The 20,841-nt window shown below is 41.7% G+C and overlaps 1 protein-coding gene and 1 non-coding gene across 4 annotated transcripts in view; both read left to right on the top strand.

The window, feature by feature from the left end:
• The window catches only part of ZCCHC17 (zinc finger CCHC-type containing 17), a 52,997-nt gene that overhangs the window by 29,748 nt on the left and 2,408 nt on the right, over nt 1–20,841 (top strand). For all 3 annotated transcript variants that reach the window (XM_069578773.1, XM_069578774.1, XM_069578772.1), the window contains exons 6-7: nt 6,400–6,500; nt 8,455–8,600. In XM_069578773.1, coding sequence (XP_069434874.1) covers nt 6,400–6,500; nt 8,455–8,600 — 247 coding nt within the window. The remainder of the gene's footprint in view (nt 1–6,399; nt 6,501–8,454; nt 8,601–20,841) is intronic.
• TRNAQ-CUG (transfer RNA glutamine (anticodon CUG)) lies at nt 14,546–14,617 on the top strand. Its single transcript has one exon. It is a non-coding gene; the product is annotated as a tRNA-Gln (tRNA).

Below are 20,841 nucleotides of genomic sequence, written 5' to 3'. Positions count from 1 at the left end.
CAATTCCTGGGTCGGGAAGATCCCCTGGAAAAGGGATAGGCTACCCACTCCAGTGTTCTTGGGCTTCCTTTGTGGCTCAGCTGATAAAGAGTCTGCCTGCAGTGCGGGAGACCTGGGTTCGATCCCTGGATTGGGAAGATCCCCTGGAGAAGGGAAAGGCTACCTACACCAGTATTCTGGCCTGGAGAATTCCATGGACTATATATATAGCCTATGGGGTCACAAAGAGTTGTGGACACGATTGAGCGACTTTCACTTCACAAGTGGTTTCTAATCAGGGGTTCCTAGATCCTTAATATCCCTTGAAGGAGGCTGAGGGGTTTATGAACTGTTTTCAGTGTTTCAGAAAGCCAACTAAAATCATATGTTTATCCTCATGTTAACCATGACATTATTTTGTTGCTTCTTACATAAAATATCACATTGTTTATTTCATGCTAATTTGGTGCTCTTAGTGGCCATCATGTTATTTACTTTTTTAAAATAATTTTAAAAAAGTGTTGTTTGAGTGGGGTCTTGGCAATGCAGTGTTTGGAAGCCCTTATGTTTATAGTTCTGAAAAAAATAATTTTGAATATGAAGGAAGGGAAGTAATGTTTATTGAATACATACTATATGTCAGGATTAGGCAAGGTGATTCATGCACATTAATGTGTCTGATTCTTATAACAAGCTGCAAAGTGGGTGTTACTTCCATTTTACTTTATTTTCTTAGTTTCTAGCTTGATACTTGGTGATAACTTGCCTGTGATTGTATAACAAGTTATGGTGGGTTGAATCCAGGTCTTTCTGATGTTAAAACTAATATTGTTTTCCCCACATGATGCTTCTAGGTGTTGCATGTGAATTACAGAGTTTTTCATATTATTGTAGTTTAGTCTCTAAATGTTGACAGGTTTGTAGGGCTGATTTTTTGTTTTTTGGTAGGGCTAATTATTGACAAATACTTTATATTTGAAATTTTTTATAATTCTGAGCCCAGAAATGTTAAGTGTGATATTTACTGATTGCATTGTAATAAATCTGCTCCAAAGAATCCCATCTATACAGACACATTAAAAAGCAATGAAATTTCCTAAAGCCACTCTTATAAGGGTAAAAAATATAAAACAAGATAAAAGAGCTACATCTGTTTCTTACAACGAGGGAAGAAAATCAAAAGGAAAGGACCCCTTGGTTTTATGTTGTACATGTTTCTATGTATGGGCTATTTCTAGTAATGACCAAGTGGCTGAACAGTAACTTTTGTTGTAAACTATTTATAGACTGCATCTAGGAAAGAAGCATGGTATAGTGGAATGATGACAGGTTTTAGAGTTAGACTTGAATCAGGAAGAGCCCTAGTTCTGCCCCAAGCTAGTATATGAGCCTGAAGAGATTACCTAGCCTCTCTGAACCTCAGTGAAGGTATATCTTTACTGTGCCAAGTGAATGGCACCTACATCTTGGTGTAATAGAAATGATGGTATAGTTTAAATTAAATCTTGTTTAGAAAGAATGTTAGCTTAGAAGGGAAGGGAAAGGCTACCCACTCCAGTATTCTGGCCTGGAGAATTCCATGGACTGTATAGTCCATGGGGTCACAAAGAATTGGATATGAGTGAGCGACTTTCACTTTCAGCTTATTGTCTAGTCTATAGTAGAAATTTAACATATAATAACTACTTGTAGCTATTGTTTTAAAATATTTCTTCATTGTTCCTCTAGTATCTGAGATTATCATACGTTTTCTTTTGTTTTTTATTTTTTGGCCATTCTGCATGACATGCAGGGATCTTAGTTCCCTGACCAGGAATCGAACTCTGCCTCCTGCCGTGAAAGCATGGAATCTTAACCACTGGACTACCTGGGAAGTCCCCCACACTCCTTCTTTTAAAAGAATATATAAAAGCCGTGAGGCAGAGGCCACATTGTATCTTTCTTATCTCACGTAATGTATAGTAGTTGTTTAGTTAGTGTATCCATTTACTTATTATTTGACAAATATTTATTGGGCTCCTATTCTATTTGAAGTACAATGGCAATACCAAGGTTTCTGTCTAAGGACCTTACTGCCTAGTGTAATGAAGTAATTATGCAAATAACTTTGATACAAGGCAACATGTAATAAATATTAAAAGAGTGATTTAAAGGAAGGATTCTAGGAAATAGCCTGAAGAGGAAGAGTTGATATCAGGCCTTGATGGTCAAAGAAGAGGGGACAGTTGAGCTAAGTCTTGAAGAATAGGTAAGATTTTGTTAGGCAGCAGGGGAGAGAATAGTATTCCAGGCAGAAGGAACAGTTTGAGGAAAGGCATGAGGCAGGAAAGCATGTGGCACATTCAAGAGTCTTGTTTAAGGGAAGAAGAGGGTATGCTTAGGTACAAGAATGTAGGGCTTGAAAGATAGTTTGGAGTCAGATTGTGGGCAGCTTTGCATATCAGTCAAAGAATATGAATGTTTTTAAAGCCTTTGAGAGACTCCTGAGTAGATGATTCTCTCCAGGTACCCCATTCTCTGGCTTCACCCTGTTAGGCTCAATATCTTCATGTTGTCTCCAGCTACCCACAGCTTGACAACTACCTTTCATTCTCCATCAAAATCTAGCGGTCTTATATTTCATTCCCTCAGGCCCCAATGTATTGAATATTAACAAGGTCATCTAATAAGTGAAGCTGCAAATGGAAAAGGGCTAAATACAGTTTCCAGTTGGGTTTAACCAGCATAGTATAGTCTTTAGAAAGAACGTTTATGTATGACCACACTGTAATTATCCATTTATATATCTCTTTCTACCATGTCCTATCACTTCAGTATACTTCCTCACATCACTAGTGCTAGTGTTTGCTTCTTGTTAGTTAAACTTAAAAATGAAAGATTAATCCAACTATGTGTGCTGGAGACCAGTAAATGAATTATTACTGTTTAAATGAAATGTACTGAAGCCTAAACTAGCTTGATGGCAATAAGGACAGAAAGGGAGTGAGTGCCATATTTGTTGAATTGAGTGTTAGGTGGGAGGTATGATTTGGCTTATGGTATGTTTGAATCCACAGAGGATTGGAATTGATTATAATGAGGGTTTGCTTAGGCTGCAACTCATAGCCACTTGAAACTGAGCTCTGCAAATGACATCTGAAAGCAATGGAGTGACTGTTCAAGTTATGTCTGCCTTGTTTTCTTAAATTTAATTTTATTGCAGTGAGAACATTTAGCATGAGATCTACCCTCTTAACAAATATTTAAGTGTATAATATAGTATTGTTGACTGTAGGTACAGTGCATGCATTAGACTGCTAGAACTTACTCATCTTCCTTAATTGAAACTTAATACACTAGGTAAGTAACTCATTATTTACTTCTTCACGCTCCTTACCTTGGTGTTTGTTCCTCAAGCTTCACTCTTTGAGTGGACCCTCTCCTGTGACCCATACCAGACAGCTGACCTTCTATCATTTGAGTAAGATTCTTCTAGGGCACAAGGTAGGGATATGAGCAGACTTTAGAACTTAAACCATATGCTTGTGTGGTCTGTCCCAACTGGGAAGCCACTAATCACATAGGCGATTTAAATGTGAATTAATTGAAAGTAAATAAAGTTTACCATCTGATTTCTCAATCGCAGACCACATTTGAAGTGCTCATCAGCCATAGATATAAAGTCAGACGTAAATAGTCAGCAGTACAGACATAAATTTATAGAACTTTACATCTTTGCATTTGTTTTTTTGACAACAGTATGCTAGATGGTGCGCTGTCTGCTCAGATATAGAAAAGAATATAACATAGACTTGACTTTTCAAGTCCTGATTGTGATAAAGTTGTTGTTCAGTTGCTAAGTTGTGTCCAGCTCTTTGTGACCCCGTGGACTACAGCACTCTAGGCTTCCCTGTCCTTCGCTATCTCCCGGAGTTTGCTCAAATTCATGTCCATTGAGTTGGTGATGCTATCTAACCATCTCATCCTCTGCTGCTCCCTTCTTCTTTTGCCTTCCATGTTTCCCAGCATCAGGGTCTTTTCCCATGAGTTGGCTTTTTGCATGAGTTTGCTTTTTGGTTGTGGAATAAAGGGTGAGGCAAAATATAAACAAATTAGTAAAATAAAGTGAGTATTAACTTTGCCTGTGGTAACAGGGAGCATTTTATAGAAGATGCGATATTTGAGCTGAACTTTGAAGAATGACTGGGACAGAATATGGAGTATCTTGATCCTCTTTGTTTCCTGTCTTGAGCCCACATAGCCCATAAAACTTGACTAGAATTTGTGAAGTGAGTAGCTTTCTTCTGCTTTGATTAACCTGCATTGCTCTAGGTAATGTGGCTCTTTTGGCAAAATATTTCTCTACTTTTGCTGGACTCTGGAGAGACTCGCTAGTGAACAGTTGGAAAAGCCTAGGTGAAGTCAGAGTAAAGACATTCAGGTAAAGAAAAATATTTTGGATGAAGAACAAAGAAATTTCAGCAAGCATCCATTGATGCTGTTGCTTGCCAAGCCTTGGGCTGAGGTGCCAGGGAAACAAAGACAAGTAAGATATTTTTTAAACGGGCCCAGATCTAGAAAGAAATAACAACTATGTGGTGTGATATGTGCTAGGATTGAAGTGTATATGGGATGCAGTTCGAATCTGAAAGGAAGAGTGATCAGGGGTGATGCTCTTCAATTAAACATTTTCTAAGAATACTCTGTGTAGGTCCTGTGTATTATAGTGATGGTAATAAAAGCTGTGACAGCTGGGGCACTTCGGCTCTGCTGGTAGCAGTGTAATTGGTAAACACACTATATGGCAGTGTCTACTGAGACAGATGCCCTGTAACTCAGGAGTTACACTCCTACCTGGAATTAGGCATTTCCCAAAAGAAATGCATGTACATATACAAGTTCACCAAAAGCACCCTCATAGACAGTTCACAGAAGCACCCTCATAGTAGAAATTACTCAAATATTAATCAACAGAAAAATGCTTTACAACAATGAGAATGATCCACAGCCACACCCAACACTTAGATGGATCTCACAAAGCAGTGAAAGGAGCCAGATACAGAAGGGTCCATACTCTGATTCTCTTGATATAACTTGGAAAAATATGTAAAACTAATCTATTCTGTTAGGAACTAGAATAGTGGTTGTTCTTGGAGGAGGCACAGTGGCTAGAGGGGCTTCGGTGGTGTTGGTGATGTTCTGTTTCTGTGAGGACTGATTATGTGGATATTTCAAATTGTGACAAATCAGTCAAGCTGTATACTTGTGAGTACTCTTCTGTGTGTATTTTATTATTTGGTCATATATTTAGAATTTTTTAAAAGTGTTATGGGACTATGAACAAAGAGATTAATTCTGGGTGAGGGACTTAGGGAGGAGAATTTGATAGAAGGAGGAGCAATAACTGAGCCGAACCTTGAAATGTTTGGGTGTAGTTAGGCGGTGAGGTGGGAGTAAAGAGGGGAAGCAAAGCATTTCAGGAAGAGGGAGGGGCCTAAGCAAAAACAGTGAACCATCTGGGGAAGGTAAAATAGTGTGGTTTGGCTCGAGCATATTGTACAAATAAAGATGAGGCCAGAAAAGTAGATTAGAGACAGGCTACTTTGCCAACAAAGGTCCGTCTAGTCAAGGCTGTGGTTTTTCTAGTGGTCATGTATGGATATGAGAGTTGGACTGTGAAGAAAGCTGAGCGCCAAATAATTGATGCTTTTGAACTGTGGTGTTAGAGAAGACTCGAGAGTCCCTTGGACTGCAAGGAGATCCAGCCAGTCCATTCTGAAGATCAGTCCTGGGTGTTCTTTGGAAGGAATGATGCTAAAGCTGAAACTCCAATACTTTGGCCACCTGATGTGAAGAGTTGACTCATTGGAAAAGACTCTGATGCTGGGAGGGATTGGGGGCAAGAGGAGAAGGGGATGACAGAGGATGAGATGGCTGGGTAGCATCACCGACTCGATGGACGTGAGTTTGAGTGAACTCCGGGAGTTGGTGATGGACAGGGAGGCCTGGTGTGCTGCAGTTCATGGGGTTGCAAAGAGTCGGACACGACTGAGTGACTGAACTGAACTGATGAGAGGCCTTGAATACCAACATAAGAAATTTGGACTTGATTTTCTAAGAAATCTTGGATGGTCACCAGGAGTGACCTTGTATGGGTTGTAGGGGACCTAGCAAGGCGAGTAATTGTATCTTCATCCCCTGTGCATCAGTGAGATGAAATCTAGTCTTACTCCTAGTAATTAATTCAGAGCCTTGTCCTGAATGAAAAAATTGTCTGGTTCATGTCATTGCTTTCACTGCCTATCTCCTTAGGCCCAGTGCTTTTCCTTTCTCCCTTCTACACACCAAAAACAAAACAAAAAACCAACATAGAGTATTAACTAGTAGTATCTCTGGCCACATCTCTTAAGAGGGCCAACAGTCAGTATCATTTCATTACAGGCAAGAAGAGAGGCGGAGGCGGTCCTTCCAGGATTACACTGGGCAGAAGATCACCCTCGAGGCTGTCCTGAACACCACCTGCAAGAAGTGTGGCTGTAAAGGTAAGGTGAAGCCTCTGCCCTTTCAATTTTATTCTCCTTGTGGATGAACTCTTCACAGGATGGGGGAGGCCACCTAGTGTGCCTTTAGATCATCCTGGGTTTTAGCCAAGTATTGGCCTCACCTGCTTATCTGCTGTTCCTACTAGACTCGCATCAGAGTTCATGACTTGCTGCTTTTTCTGTTTCCTTTTCTGAATGCTGGCCCTGCCGGGTGCTACACTACCACCACTACTCCCTGCCTGGGCAGGGCCCCCATGTACTATGACAGGTGGAGTAAGGGTGTTGGATTGTTAACAATCTAAATTTCATCTCTAAGGACCATTATTGTTTGGTTGCAAAAATAAAGTGACTTGGAAGTATATTCCGTAAGGATCTAAATCAATCCTTTCTTGCTTATTTACCTTTCTCTCTCTAACTTCTGAGTTCTGAATACAATATTTTTTTCGTAGTAAAGAATACAGGCTAGTCACTTCCTTTTAGCTTTGTTTCCTCAAGTTTCCTCCAGCCCTACTCAAATATTAAAGAGCTCTTTCAGCCTGACTTCCCTTGTTGGAGCTATAATGAGAGGGATTCCCATCTTCTCATTTTCAGAGTGACCTCAGTTTGTCACCAGGTCTCCCTAGCCTTTCATCTACCTTGCTCTCTTGACTTTTCTACAAGTGGTAGCAGATTTGTGTCCAGGTTGAGGTTGTGGTGTTTAAGTCCTGATTTATCATTAAGTAGAGGGAGGAAGGGAAAAATGAAATTGAGAGAACGAATACTTCCTTGCAGATATTGTGGGATTGTTCCAGATATTTGGAAAACTCTATGCTGTATTCTCCTTCCAGGCACCATTCAGCTTCTGGACTCTGAGTTGCAAAGTATTATAGTGTACACATAGCTTTTTGATGATCTCATCAAATTGTTTGTGCCCCAAAGGCAGGGCCTACAAAAGGCTCATAGAAAACCAGCTGTGTAGCATCTGTTAAAGGGCCCCTTAATAGTAATGTAGGTGCAGGGACAGTGAGGTTCTCTTACCTTCAACTTGTTTCCACCAGGTGTTACATGAGGCAGAAAAGAATAATGAAAGATGGAGTTTGGCCCAGGCAGGCCAAAGGTGGTTGGTTTGAGTGCAACAGAAAGAGCACAGGGCAGGGAGACGTGAGGCCCAGGGTACGTTTTAGTTCTGCTGCTGTCGGTGTGACCTCGAGGTACTTCTTTACTCTGGTCCTTCATATCTTCTGCAAATGCACTGTTGGGTTTGATGATCTCTCAGGGCTGGCCGGACCTGACGGGCTGTGAATGTTGACTGCCCCCAGGTGACTTTGCTGTCTCTCTATGTGTTAGCTTGAATTTGAGTGCTGTGTTCCTGCCTGCCGCCTAAGAGCTGTCTTCCTGTAGGGCTTCTGTGCCCGCCACTTGGCTCCCTCTGGTAAATACTCTGCTCTCTGGAGCAGCCTTTCGTTGTCAGAAATAAGTTCCAAATAGACCTTTAAAACCAATGCAGAAGATGTGGGTTCAATCCCTGGGTTGGGAAGATCCCCTGGAGAAGGAAATGGCAACCCATTCCAGTATTCTTGTATGGGAAATCCCACAGACAGAGGAGCCTGGCGGGCTACAGTCCATAGCTATGGTTGCAGAAGAATCAGATACGACTTAGCAGCTAAACAACAACAAGACCTTTAAAAATTACTGAACCCAGTTGCAAATGAGGGCAGCACAAGCCTATATCCTCACATTCTTTGCCATTTCCAAAGCAGTGCCAGCATTTCCCACAGCTCTAGGACCAGCTGCCTGTCTACCTCTGGTTGAGTGAGCAATGCTGTCAAGCTGCTCTGAATGCAACAGCTGCTGTGAATGAACTTAGTAGTACCTCCTGAACTAGCCAGCCGTTCAGGAGCTTCTGGGGAAGATCCACCTGCTAAGGGGAGAGACTGCTTCTTCCCTCCCTACTTTTTCTACTTTTTTTCTGCAGGCCACTTTGCAAAGGATTGTTTCATGCAGCCAGGTGGGACCAAGTATTCTCTGATACCTGATGAGGAAGAGGAGAAAGAAGAGGCAAAGTCAGCAGAGTTTGAGAAGCCTGACACCACGAGAAATTCTTCTAGAAAAAGAAAGAAGGTGAGTGCTATCTTGCTGTATCATATTTTTTTGAGTTTAAAAATATACTTTTTGCAAAAATTTTAGAAATACCGAGAAACGTAAAGAACATTAGGATCTCTTGTAATCTTTCCACCCAGTGAGACTCTTAATATTCTTATATTTTTCTAGGTAAATATATACATAGATAAATATATAATGCTCTTTGTAATTGTATATATATATGATATGATTTGTATGTCATACCATGTATATATATATGATTTTCACGTATATATGTGTTTATACATAAACACACATCATCATCTTGCTAGGTATAGTTTATATCCTACTTTTTAAATTATATTTATCAAAAGCATTTTCCAGTATCCTAAAGTGTTGTGCGTGTTAGTTGCTCAGTTGTGTCCGACTTTTTGTAACCCCATGGGCTGTAGCCTGCCTGGCTCCTCTGTCCATGGGATTCTCCAGGCAAGAATACTGGAGTGGTAGTCATTCCCTTCTCCAGGGGATCATCCCAACCCAGGGATTGAACCTGGGTCTCCTGCATTGCAGGCAGATTCTTTACCATCTGAGCCACCAGGGAAGCCCTAAGTATTCTTAAAAACTTGATTTAAGAGCACCATACGATACTTTACCCTATGGCTAAATGATGGTTTATTTAATCGTGTTTTTTGTGGGATATTTTTGAATACTTCAACCTAGTCTTTGGCCACGTGTCTTATTCCTTTCTTTATATAAATTCCTAAGTAAGATTGCTGAATAAGGGCTTTAAGACTATACATCTTACCAAATTGTCTTTCTAAAAAGTGCTTATTTTGCACCCAGCAGGGGATAAGAGTGCCTGTCTCACTACGTTGTGTCTTCCATCTATACAGTTCATAAAACAGACATTGTAGTGCAGAAAAAAACCCCGTGCATTTGTAGCATACAGCACAGAGAGGAAATGGGGGGAAAAAAAAACTATGCTATAATTAGGTCAGAAATGGTTGTTCTCATATAGTGTAGTGTTTTTTTGGCTGTGACCAGTTATTAAGTTTTGGAGTTTTCTTTGGTTTTGTTTTGTTTTAAAGCTTTAGCAAACTTTTATTAAGTGGTCATTTTGTTCCAGGCATTGCAAACCTAGGAACATAAAAATTCTGATAAGGTCCTTACCCTCAGTGGGCATTATTTAAAAATTTAAGTATTTTCTTCATTTTCTGGACAAGGAAAAAGGCCCATTGTACCATTATTAAGAATTAGCCCAATATATGGGTGATAATTTATCAATCTGTATATTCTTTCTCTGGGTGATCACATCCCTTCTAAGACTTCAGCTGCCCTGACAACTTTGATGTCACTAAGTAATATCCCAGTGGTACCTCAGACTCTGGCTTGGAGCCAGTCAGACATAGTATAAGCCCTTTCTGTGCTATTTGCTAACATCAGTAACTGACAAAGTAGGATTGTTGTGGATCTTTGATAATTGTGCTCCTTGCAGAGTGATGCCCAGCTTCTCAAATTAGATATAAAGCACTGACAAGTAAGGTTTTAATTAATGTTACCTGTCACGACTATCATTAGCTCTTCTTTGCCCTCCTCCCTATATACACATTCCTACCCCAAGCCCCAAAACAGAACCACCAAAACCCTTGCTTCTGTCCTTCTAGCTTCTATTTCTAGTTTTAATGACAGCAGTAACCTTCTAGTCTCCAAGAAAGAAACAATGTGCAATTAATTTTTTTCTCCTTTCTATCCTGTACATAGTCAGTCACCAAGTCCTGCCTGTGGTGCCTTATAATACCTCAATTCTCTTCCTTCCTCCCCCTCCCACTCCTACTGTGCATTTTTGCTCCTTACCTCTCTCACTTATATTCAGACTACTGAACTAGCCCAAGGAGATTAAAAAAAAATTTTTTTTTAATTTTTGGTTTCCCTGGGTCTTCCTTGCTGCGTGCAGGTTTTCTCTAGTTGCAGTGAGTGGGGGCTGCTCTTGGTTTGCAGTGTGCAGGCTTCTGTTGCTGAGCACAGGCTCTAGGTGTGTGGGCCTCAGTGGTTGTGGCACAGGGGCTCATTAGTTGCGGCTTGTGGGCGCTAGAGCACAGGCTCAATATTTGTGGCGCACGGGCCTTAGTTGCCTGCGGCATGTGCAATCTTCCCAGACCAGGGATCGAACTGAGTCCCCTGCGTTGGCATGCAGATTCTTGTCCACTGTACCACCAGGGAAGTCCCAGCCCATGGAGATTTTTTAAATACATGTTTCCCTTCTACCTCTTGAGTACCAAGTCCACAGGGCCTGGGTCTGGACATCTGATTTTTTTGAAAAAAACCCTTCTTTATCTCACTGCTTGACTCTCTTTTGCCCTCTGCTTTAACTCTGAATGTGGACTGCTCTGAGGCCGTGGCTGTTTTATTACTCCCTTCTCTTCTGTAACTGTTGTTGTTCAGTGGCTGAATCTTGTCCAACTCTTTGCAACCCCATGGACTGCAGCACGCCAGACTTTCCTGGCTTTCATTATCTCTTGGACTTTGCTCAAATTCATGTCCATTGAGTTGGTGATGCTGTATCTCATCTGTTATCTCGTCCTCTGTCGTCCCCATCTCATCTCATCCTCTGTTGTCCCCTTCTCATCTCATCCTCTGTCATCTGCTTCTCCTTTTGCCTTCAGTCTTCCCCAGCATCCTGATCTTTTCCAGTGAGTCAGCTCTTTGCTTTAGGTGGCCAAAGTATTGGAGCTTCAGCTTCAGCATCAGTCCTTAAAACGAATATTCAGGGTTGATTTCCTTTAGAATTGAATGGTTTGATCTCATTGCTGTCCAAGGGACTCTCGGGAGTTTTTTCTCCAGCGCCACAGTTCGAAAACATCAATTCTTCAGTACTCAGCCTTCTTTATGGTCCAACTCTCACATCCATACATGACAACTGGAAAAACCATAGCTTTGGCTATACAGACCTACAGACCTTTGTTGGCAAAGTGATGTCTCTGCATTTTAATCTCTGCTGTCTGAGTTTGTCATAGCTTTCTTTCCAAGGAGCAAGCGTCTTTTAATTTCATGGCTGCAGTCCCTGTCCATAGTGATTTTGGAGCCCAAGAAAATCAAATCTATCACTGCTACTTTTTCGCCTTCTATTTGCCCGGGAATGATTTCTTTCTGCATTGCTTTGTAGTTTTCAGTGTAGAATTATTAATATTTTTGCCTCCCTGGTTAAGTTTATTCCTAAGTATTTTATTCTTTTTGATGCTATTATAAATGGAATTGTTTTCTTAATTCCTTTTCAGATTGCTAGTTGTTAGTGTATAGAAATGAAACTGATTCTTGTATGTTGATTTTGTATCCTGCAACTTTTCTGAATTCATCGATTAGTTCTAATAGTTTTTTTAAGATTTTCTACATAAAAATTATATCTATAGACAGATAATTTTACTTCTTTAGTAGAGCTTGATTTTAAACTGAATTCTATTTCTATGTTTCATTCTCTTTTAACCTTTTAGAGTTTAAATGGTGTTTGTCAGATTCCTAAAATGGTTCTGTGGTTTTCTCACTGCTGTGGGTCTTTGGGTGTTTTTGCGGTTGCTTAATACAGCTGGTACAATTAGTTATTGCTTTGTTTCTAAAGCTGCTTTGAGATGTGTATTTTAGTTCTCCAAAATAATTATTAAGGATCTGCTAGGTATGAGGCTCTTTCTGACCTGCTTGGTCAACCCATTATCCAACCTTCCGTTGCTCTTCACTTGGTAGATAAATAGTCTGATGAACAGTGGCAGTAATAGTCATCATACCTTACTACTTTTTAAAGTACCTTTGTGTATATGAACTTCTGACTCATGAGTCCTCTTTGATTAAAAAGTGCTCTAAGGAAATTGAAACGCCCTTGGTGCCCACTGTTTCTACCAAGAAAGCAGCTAGCACCATTGTCTTCTCACCTTGTCGTTAATCCCTTCATTATCTTTTATGCCTTACGTTTGTTTAGTATTTACAATTTATAAAATATCTTAATTTCTTTTCCTTTTCCTTTTTGGGGGCACTCTGCATGCCATATGGGATCTTAGTTAACCGACCAGGAATCAAACCTGTGCCCTCTGTAGTGAAAGTGCTGAGTCTCAACCACTGGACCACCAGGGAAGCCTTGTACAAAACTCTAGTATGCATTGGTTTAATTCAGTGCTATACCTATTCATCACATGACCGTTTTCATCCCAGTGTCTGAAAATTGCAAGTCGTTTTTGTTGGCTGTAATTAGAACACGAGGAACCTCTGTGTTGCAAATGGAAATGGGCCATGAACAGGCTAGTAAAATAGGTATAGAGGCTTTAATAGTGAAGCCCTGGATACTCTTTCCATGAACCTGTGGTCTGTGCTTTGCTAGCCTCTTTCACTTATCATATGCCATCATGGGTCTTTCTAAATCAGGCTCTGTTATGAGGAAGCATCTATGATGGGGTTAGGCTGCCCGCTTATTATAGTGAAGTTTAGCTATATTTGATCCAGAATATAATATTCTTCTTTTGATTCAGGTACTATAATTACTCTCTGCTATACTATATATAGAAAACAGAAATAGAAAGCCATCCCTTGGCTGCAGTGCTGGCTCTGTTCTATTATCCAGAGAATTTCTGGTGCCTACCTTCGAGAGAGGTTGCCAGTCCTGGGCCCAATCTGCTGGAGCACAGAGGGTCATCCAGTGTAGTCCGCTCAAAAGCCTTCTGTGATTCTCTTTTTTCTATGGAAAAGTCTGAGTTCCTTTAAGACTTTGCATGATTTGTCCAACATCACAATATCATCTCTTTACTAGTCCCTTCTGTCACACACTCTACTCCAACCTCATTCATTAAAAGAATTTCTGTTATATGCCAAACTCGGTTCTAGTCATTGCAGGTACAGTAGTGACCAAACATGTAAAATTCACGGCACTTTCTTTCTAATGAGGGTTACAGACAATGAACGTAGTAAGTAAATACCAACATTTCAAGTACTGATAAGTCCTGTGTGTTGTGTGTTAATCTGCTCAGTCGTGTTTGACTCTTTGCGACCTCATGGACTGTATCCCACCAGGCTCCTCTGCCCATGGGATTCTCCAGGCAGAATACTGGAGTGGGTAGCTAGTCCCTTATCCAGGAGATCTTCCCAACCCAGGGATCAAACAAGTCTCTTGCACTGCAGACAGGTTCTTTGCTGTCTGAGCCACCAGGGAAGCCCGATAGGTGCTATGGATAAAAATTAATTTGGTTATGAGAGATAGGGAATAGCAGAATGGAGTAAGGGAATAGGTGACTTCCAGTTCTAGACAGGATGGTAAGGGCAGGCTTTTCTCAGAAAGCATCATTTGAGTTGATCTTTGAAGGAAATGGGAAAGCAAGCTACTCAGAGAAGTGATGAGAGAGCCCTTCAACAAGTACGATAGCTAGGTATTGGGAATGAACTTGGCCTTTTTAAGGAACAGCAGGGAGGCCAGTATAGGAAGTGAATGAGTTAGAGGAAACCAGGGCCTCATATGAGAATATGAGGACCTCAACTTTCACTTAGAATGAGATGGATGTCATTAGGGGTTTTGAGTAGAGGGATGACATGATCTTGGAGAAGGCAATGGCACCCCACTCCAGTCCTCTTGCCTGGAAAATCCCATGGACAAAGGAGCCTGGTGCACTGCAGTCCATGGGGTCGCTAAGAGTTGGACATGACTGAGCAACTTCACTTTCAGTTTTCATTTTCACACATTGGAGAAGGAAATGGCAACCCACTCCAGTGTTCTTGCCTGGAGAATCCCAGGGACAGGGGAGCCTGGTGGCTGCTGTCTATGGGGTCACACAGAGTCGGACACGACTAAAGCGACTTGGCAGCAGCAGCAGCATGACATGATCTGACTTCTTTAAGTGAATTATTCTGGCTACTGTATGGAAATCAGATGGTCAAAAGGCAAAGGTGGAAGTAGCAAGCTAGTTAATAGATAGTATTAATAATCCACATGTGAGATGGTGGAGGCTTGGGCTTCCCTGGTGGCTCAGAGGTTAAAGCGTCCGCCTCTGATGCGGGAGACCCGGGTTCGATCCCTGGGTTGGGAAGATCCCCTGGAGAAGGAAATGGTAACCCACTCCAGTATTCTTGCCCAGAGAATCCCATGGACAGAGAAGCCTGTTAGGCTACATAGGTCCACAGGGTCGCAAAGAGTCGGACAACGACTGAGCAACTTCGCTTTCACTTTTTTGTACTAGAATGATAGTAGTGGAGGTGGTGAGAAGGGGGTTGAAGTGTGGATATATTTTGAAGGCAGAGCTGACAGAATTTGTTGAGTGATCAGATGTGAGATAAGGAAGAGAACAATTGAAGATGACTGCAAGGTTTTGCGGAGAAGGCAATGGCACTGCAATCCAGTACTCTTGCCTGGAAAATCCCATTGATGGAGGAGCCTGGTGGGCTGCAGTCCATGGGGTCGCTAAGAGTCGGATACATCTGAGCGACTTCACTTTCCCTTTTCACTTTCATGCATTGGAGAAGGAAATGGCAAGCCACTCCAGTGTTCTTGCCTGGAGAATCCCAGGGACGGGGGAGCCTGGTGGGCTGCCGTCTACAGGGTCGCACAGAGTCGGACACGACTGAAGTGATTTAGCAGCAGTAGCAGCAGCAGCAAGGTTTTGGGTTAACTGAGCTAAGAGAAGGAATGCAGAAGTAAGTTTGGGAATGGAGAGCAGTTGGGTTTAGTTTGGGTTGTCATCAGTGAAAATGGGAGAGAAAACTGGAGGGGTGGGAGAGAAGGTTTGGAGGGGGTGAGGCATAGATGCCTATCCAGTACACACATGGATGTGTAGAGAGAGCAGTTAGATGTGTAGTTTTGGAGCTCAGAGGAAAGGCTCAGGTGAGATACAAATTTGGGAGCCATCTATAGATAGATGGTATTTGAGTTCATATATGAGATTGTCTGGAGAGTAAATACAGGGAAGAGAACAGGTTTGAGGACTTGAGCCCCAGAGTGTTTCAATTTTTAGAGGTTATGGAGCAAGGGAGCCTGAAAAAGAACAGCTAGGGAAGTTGGTGGAGAGTGAGAGAATGTGGTGGAAGTTAAGTGAGGAGTGTGTTTTATGGAAGATAGACTGCGTCAAATGCAGTTGATTGATCAAGTAAATGAGGCCTAAGGATTCACCATGAATTTGGCCGTGTGGAGTGGAGCTCATTGGTGACTTTGACAAAACCTGTTTCAGTAGAGTGGTGTTGACCAGGTTAACAATTTTAACCTGGTTAAAATTGCTTAGGAGGGTTTTGTTTTTCTTCTTTAATGGGAACTATAAGAGCACATTTGTTTACTGCTGGGAATGAGCCACTAAAGAAAGAAAATTTGATGCAGAAAAGGGACAATTCTTGGACTTATGTCTTTGAGTAAGAAAGAAGTGATGGGACCCAGTACATGATAAATAAGCCGCACGGGATCTTTCAAGCATTTACCTCATCTGTCTTCCCTCTGTCTGGAAGACCCTCACCTCCCTTCTTCCATCAGCATTACCACCACTACTCCACCTGCCAAAGCCATGTTCATCCTTTAGAAGTACAGCACATTACCTATCCTTCATGAGACCATTCCAAATTCCTCAGATATAATTGGTTTCTTTCCCTGATGTGTCTGTGGTATGTTGCTTGTACTTTTCTCACATCACTTCCATGGACTGCCTAGTATCTTAACTAGTGTTTCTCTTGATTAGTGTGTACCTTGAAGGCTTCTGATCCCTGATTTCTAACGTCATTCAAGTATTACAAGAGACAAATTAGTAGATATTCCTGGCTTATAGAAGGTAGTCAACAAATATTTGTTGAATGAGTGTACTGTATGGTTATAGGGAGTTATTCTTCCCCTTGTTTGACGAGGTTAGCTCAGGTTTGGAGGAATGGTGCCAGTCACTACTACTGAGCTACTAAATGTGTTTACTCGGCATCTGCTACTAAGGCTTTAGTAAGTACTCTGTTTGTCTGAGTTATATTAAAAATCTGTGTTTTCTTATCTCCTAAGCAACATTGCATGTAACTATGGCTTTCTAGAATGCTTTGTAGGTAGTAAAGTTCAGTAAATATTTGTGGGTTGATTAATAAACCTTTTCCTTCCAGTCTTACCCTTTCCAAGCTTTGATAAAGTGGGGCTCATAGGCAAATTCTAACCAGGATTCACCTTCCATCCTACTTTATAGAAATTCACCCTGGAGAATCAGTTTGAGAATCAAATTTTCTCTTGAGAATCAATCATTTCTCAAGAATAAGAGAATAAATAACCAGTGCTTTCTCAAGAGTAGTTCTTAAGAACAAATAGAAAAAGACTTCCCTGGTGGCACAGTGGATAGGAATCTGCCTGCCAGTGCAGGGGACCTGGGCTTGATCCCTGGTCCGAGAAGTTTCCACATGCTGTGGGCAACTAAGCCAGGGTGCCACAACTACCGAGCCTGTGCTCTAGAGCCTGCAAGCTGCAACTGCTGGAGCCCACACACTCGGGGCCCACAGGCCACAACCAGTGAGGCTCTGTGCTACAACTACTAAAGCCTGTACGCCTACAGCCTGTGCCTGGCAACAGGAGAAGCCACCACAATGAGAAGCCTGCGCACCTCAACAAAGAGCACATCCTGTTCATTGCAACTCAGGAAAGCCTGTGTGCAGAAACAAAGACCCAGTGCAACCAAAAAAAGAAAAGAATAAAAAAGAATATATGCTTGCTTGCTGGCTAATCAGTGCCTTTCAGTTAAAAAAATGCTAATTTAGGTGCCGCCTTTAATATACATGGAGCTATAAAGAACATCTGATTTGCTCAGTCGTGTCTGACTCTTTGCAACCCCCTGGTCTGTAGCATCCTAGGCTCCTCTGTCCATGGGATTCTCCAGGTAAGAATACTGGAGTGGGTTGCCATTTCCTCCTCCAGGGGATCCTCCTGATCCAGGGATCGAACCCGCGTGTCCAACATCTCCTGTGTTGGTAGGCAGATTCTTTACCACTGAGTCAGCTGGGAAGCCCATGTGAGAACATCTGATTTGGGGCCCAGCCTGAGTTGAATCCAGGTTCTACCACTTGGGCAAGGCACTGTATCTCAGTAAACCTTTCTGAAGTTATAATTTTCTTTCCTAAACATATAGAGATGATTATACCCACTTAATAGGTTTGTTGTGATGGTCATGAGGTATGTACGCTAAGTGCCCAGCCCAATATCTAGAAAACTAGGTACTCAGTAAGTGTTAACTGCTGTTATTTCCCCTTTCGCAGTTTTTGTTTTTATCTCACGCTAGTATACTGCTATCCTTTTTCAGAACTATAGAGAATGCGGATGGACTAACTGCTGTAGCACAGGATATGTGCTTTTCCGAGAGAGTGGTTTTGAGGAGTGGCTTCTTTCTCCTGTCCTTCTGGCCTGTCTGCCATGAGCTCACACCCCTAGTTCACTACCCTTTACCTTATGCTCCTCTTTCTCATTGGATGCAGTTGAGGAACCAGAAGATAGTTTTACCTTTGACCTTCCATCTTCGCCTCTACCCCAACACCCAACTTTCCTCTTGAACTACAACATACGAAGTAATTTTTGTTCTCCAGCTCAAGATTATAGACACACAATGAAAATGGTGCCAACCTGCTGGAGGACTAGATTTTCTTTGTTCAGGGTGCAAAAGAGCCTCTATGTCAAGACTGAGGTCTAGAAGACCATTTTCCTGAGTCTTGCTTTCTAGCTAGAGGCCACATTCTATTATGCCAGGGTTCTCTAGTGATTTGTTCTTCTCTTTCCTCCTTTTGAGCATTCATCATTGACAGAGAGCAAAGTACAAATAATGCCAAACTCTGGATTAGAAAGTTTAATGTTCTTGTCTTTCCTGTGTGTGCTGTGCTTAGTCGCTCAGTCATGTCTGACTCTTTGCGACCCCATAGACTGCAGCTTGCTGGACTCTTCTGTCCGTGGGGATTCTCCAGGCAAGAATACTGGAGTGAGTTGCAATGCCCTCCTCCAGGGGATCTTTCCAACCCAGGGATCAGACCCAGGTCTGCAGCATTGCAGGCAGTTTCTTTACTGTCTGAGCCACCAGGGAAGCCCAAGAATACTGGAGTGAGTAGCCTGTCCCTTCTCTAGGGGATCTTCCTGACCCAGGAATCGAACCAGAGTCTCCTGCACTGCAGGCAGATTCTTTACCAGCTGAGCTACCAGGAAGCCCTGTTCTTGTCATTGGTGTAGCTCAATTCACTTCTTTCAGTTGTTTTCACCTCTGTAAAATGGCAATAATTCCTGAATTTTGACCTTACCAGATTAATATTACTAGATATGAGATGTGGAAAGCTAGATAAACTAAAGTGCTGTTTGGTTGTAAAGTAGTAGTATTATTCTCCTTTCTCATTTATTTATCCAGGGCGGGCCAGGCTTGGGGGAATTGGTGCCAGACTCTGCACTTGCTTATTTACTTTTCCAGGACTCTGTCCTATCTGAGGGGCAAAAACTGACAAGGCTGCCAAGCCCATGTAGCCTGTGATTGGCATCCATGATCTTGCCATCCAGGAGATTGCAACACCATAAGCCAAATCAGGGATCTGCCAACTCTCAGCTTCTCCCAGTGATGGTTCCTACAGCTTGGTAACATGGGTCTGGCAAGCTTCCCCTCTTTCTGCTCCACTGGAGACTCCGAGAAAGAATTTTGGTTTAATTTTCTCTCAGAACTTTGACTTATCTGCTGTAGATACTTGGCCAGACTGTCAGAACATCCTGGGAATTCTCTAACAATATGATACTTCTGGCTATCACTGAGTACTTACTGTGTATCAGGCGCTATAGTTAATGACAGTTTTTACTATGTTTAATCCTCATAGCATCTTTTGAAGTGGGTTTTTATCATTTGTAGTTTACTGAAAAGAAAAGTTCAAAAAAGTTGTCTTCTGTTCTAAGTCACATAGTAAGTGGCAGAGTTGAAATCTGAGCCTAATTCCGTCTTGTTCCAAAATTGTTGTTCTGACCACCATTTACCATGAGGCCTCCCATCACTGTACAGGAAGAGGGGCCATGTGCTACAGAGAAAAATTGAGATTTCCAGTCAAATGATCTATATGCAGATCCAAACCCTGCCCGTGTGATCAGGGGCAAGTGGTTTTCAGCTTTTCCAGCCACAGATGCGTCTCTTTAAATCTTCATCATGGCCGTGTGACATAGGTGCTGGTCTTATCTCTGTTTTACATTTGAGGAGACTAGGCCACTCTGAGGTAAAATGACTTGCCCAAAGTTACATGAGAGTGGTGTAAGTGTTAAAGCCAGAATTCAAGTCTGGGTGTAACATCTGGTTCCGTGTTTGGTCCACTGTTTTCTCACAGCCAGCTCCCAAGACCCGGTCTATCAGGCAGACTTAACAGCTCTCAGAATGCTGACTGGAAGCCTATGGGAGGGGCAGCAGCCTTGTCCTCGTCTACTCTTTTTTCCTCCCATAATCTCTTAGAAACCTTACCAAGGCAACATAAACATTTGCAATCCAAGGAAAAGGTTTATGCAATGCTTAAAAATTGCTCTGAGTACCCTACCGAAGCCCACGGGTCTGTATCTCATTCTTTGTGTGCATTTGTGCTGTTAATTTGGCAGCACGGTGGGGTGGGTGGAGTGTTGAGAAAGTTCTGTATCAATTTACTCTTGCAAGGTTGGTTGTGAAAGTTAGAGATGATAAATATTCAAGGGCAGCAGGTAGGGCCTCATTAATTGATGGCTGTTATTTCCCCCGGCAGCTGGGTCTGATAGAAACCAGCCTGGGAGTCAGGAGTCCTCAATCTATTATTCTCTTATTCTCGGACGTTTGCGGTACTGTCTCTTGAGAGACCAGGTGATCTCTAAGGACCTGACTTTCAGCATTAATATCTTGTGCTTTTTAAACATGAAAGTAGTAAATGCTTATTTAAAAAAAAATGAAAAAGGACAGTGAAGGGCCCCAGCTTCCCTGTATTCAGTTCATTCCCGAGCTAACACTTGTTGCCTGTTTGTCTCCTTTTCACTGTTTTCTGTGATTTTAAGTATATTCAAGTATGTTAAATATGTGTATTATAATATACTGTGCAAAATATTATAGTTTATATGTGTAAGTGTATATTACATATGGTATGTATATATGTTATATACCTTGGAACTTAGAGTACATACTGCATTATGACTTGATCCTTTTCCATTTGTTTCGAGCACTTTTTCTTGTTAGTACTTAAAGATGTAGTTTTATTATGAATGTTTTTTAATTTATTGTTATCCCCTAATGATTACATACCATGTTTTTTTAAAGCAAATACACATATATAATGTTGAATTCTTAATTTTTTT

The sequence above is a fragment of the Ovis canadensis genome, chromosome 2 (genome assembly GCF_042477335.2).
Source record: "Ovis canadensis isolate MfBH-ARS-UI-01 breed Bighorn chromosome 2, ARS-UI_OviCan_v2, whole genome shotgun sequence".
NCBI classification, from domain to species: domain Eukaryota; kingdom Metazoa; phylum Chordata; class Mammalia; order Artiodactyla; family Bovidae; genus Ovis; species Ovis canadensis.
Note: the sequence above shows the minus strand (reverse complement) of the source record. Positions and strands in the feature narration are given on the sequence as shown.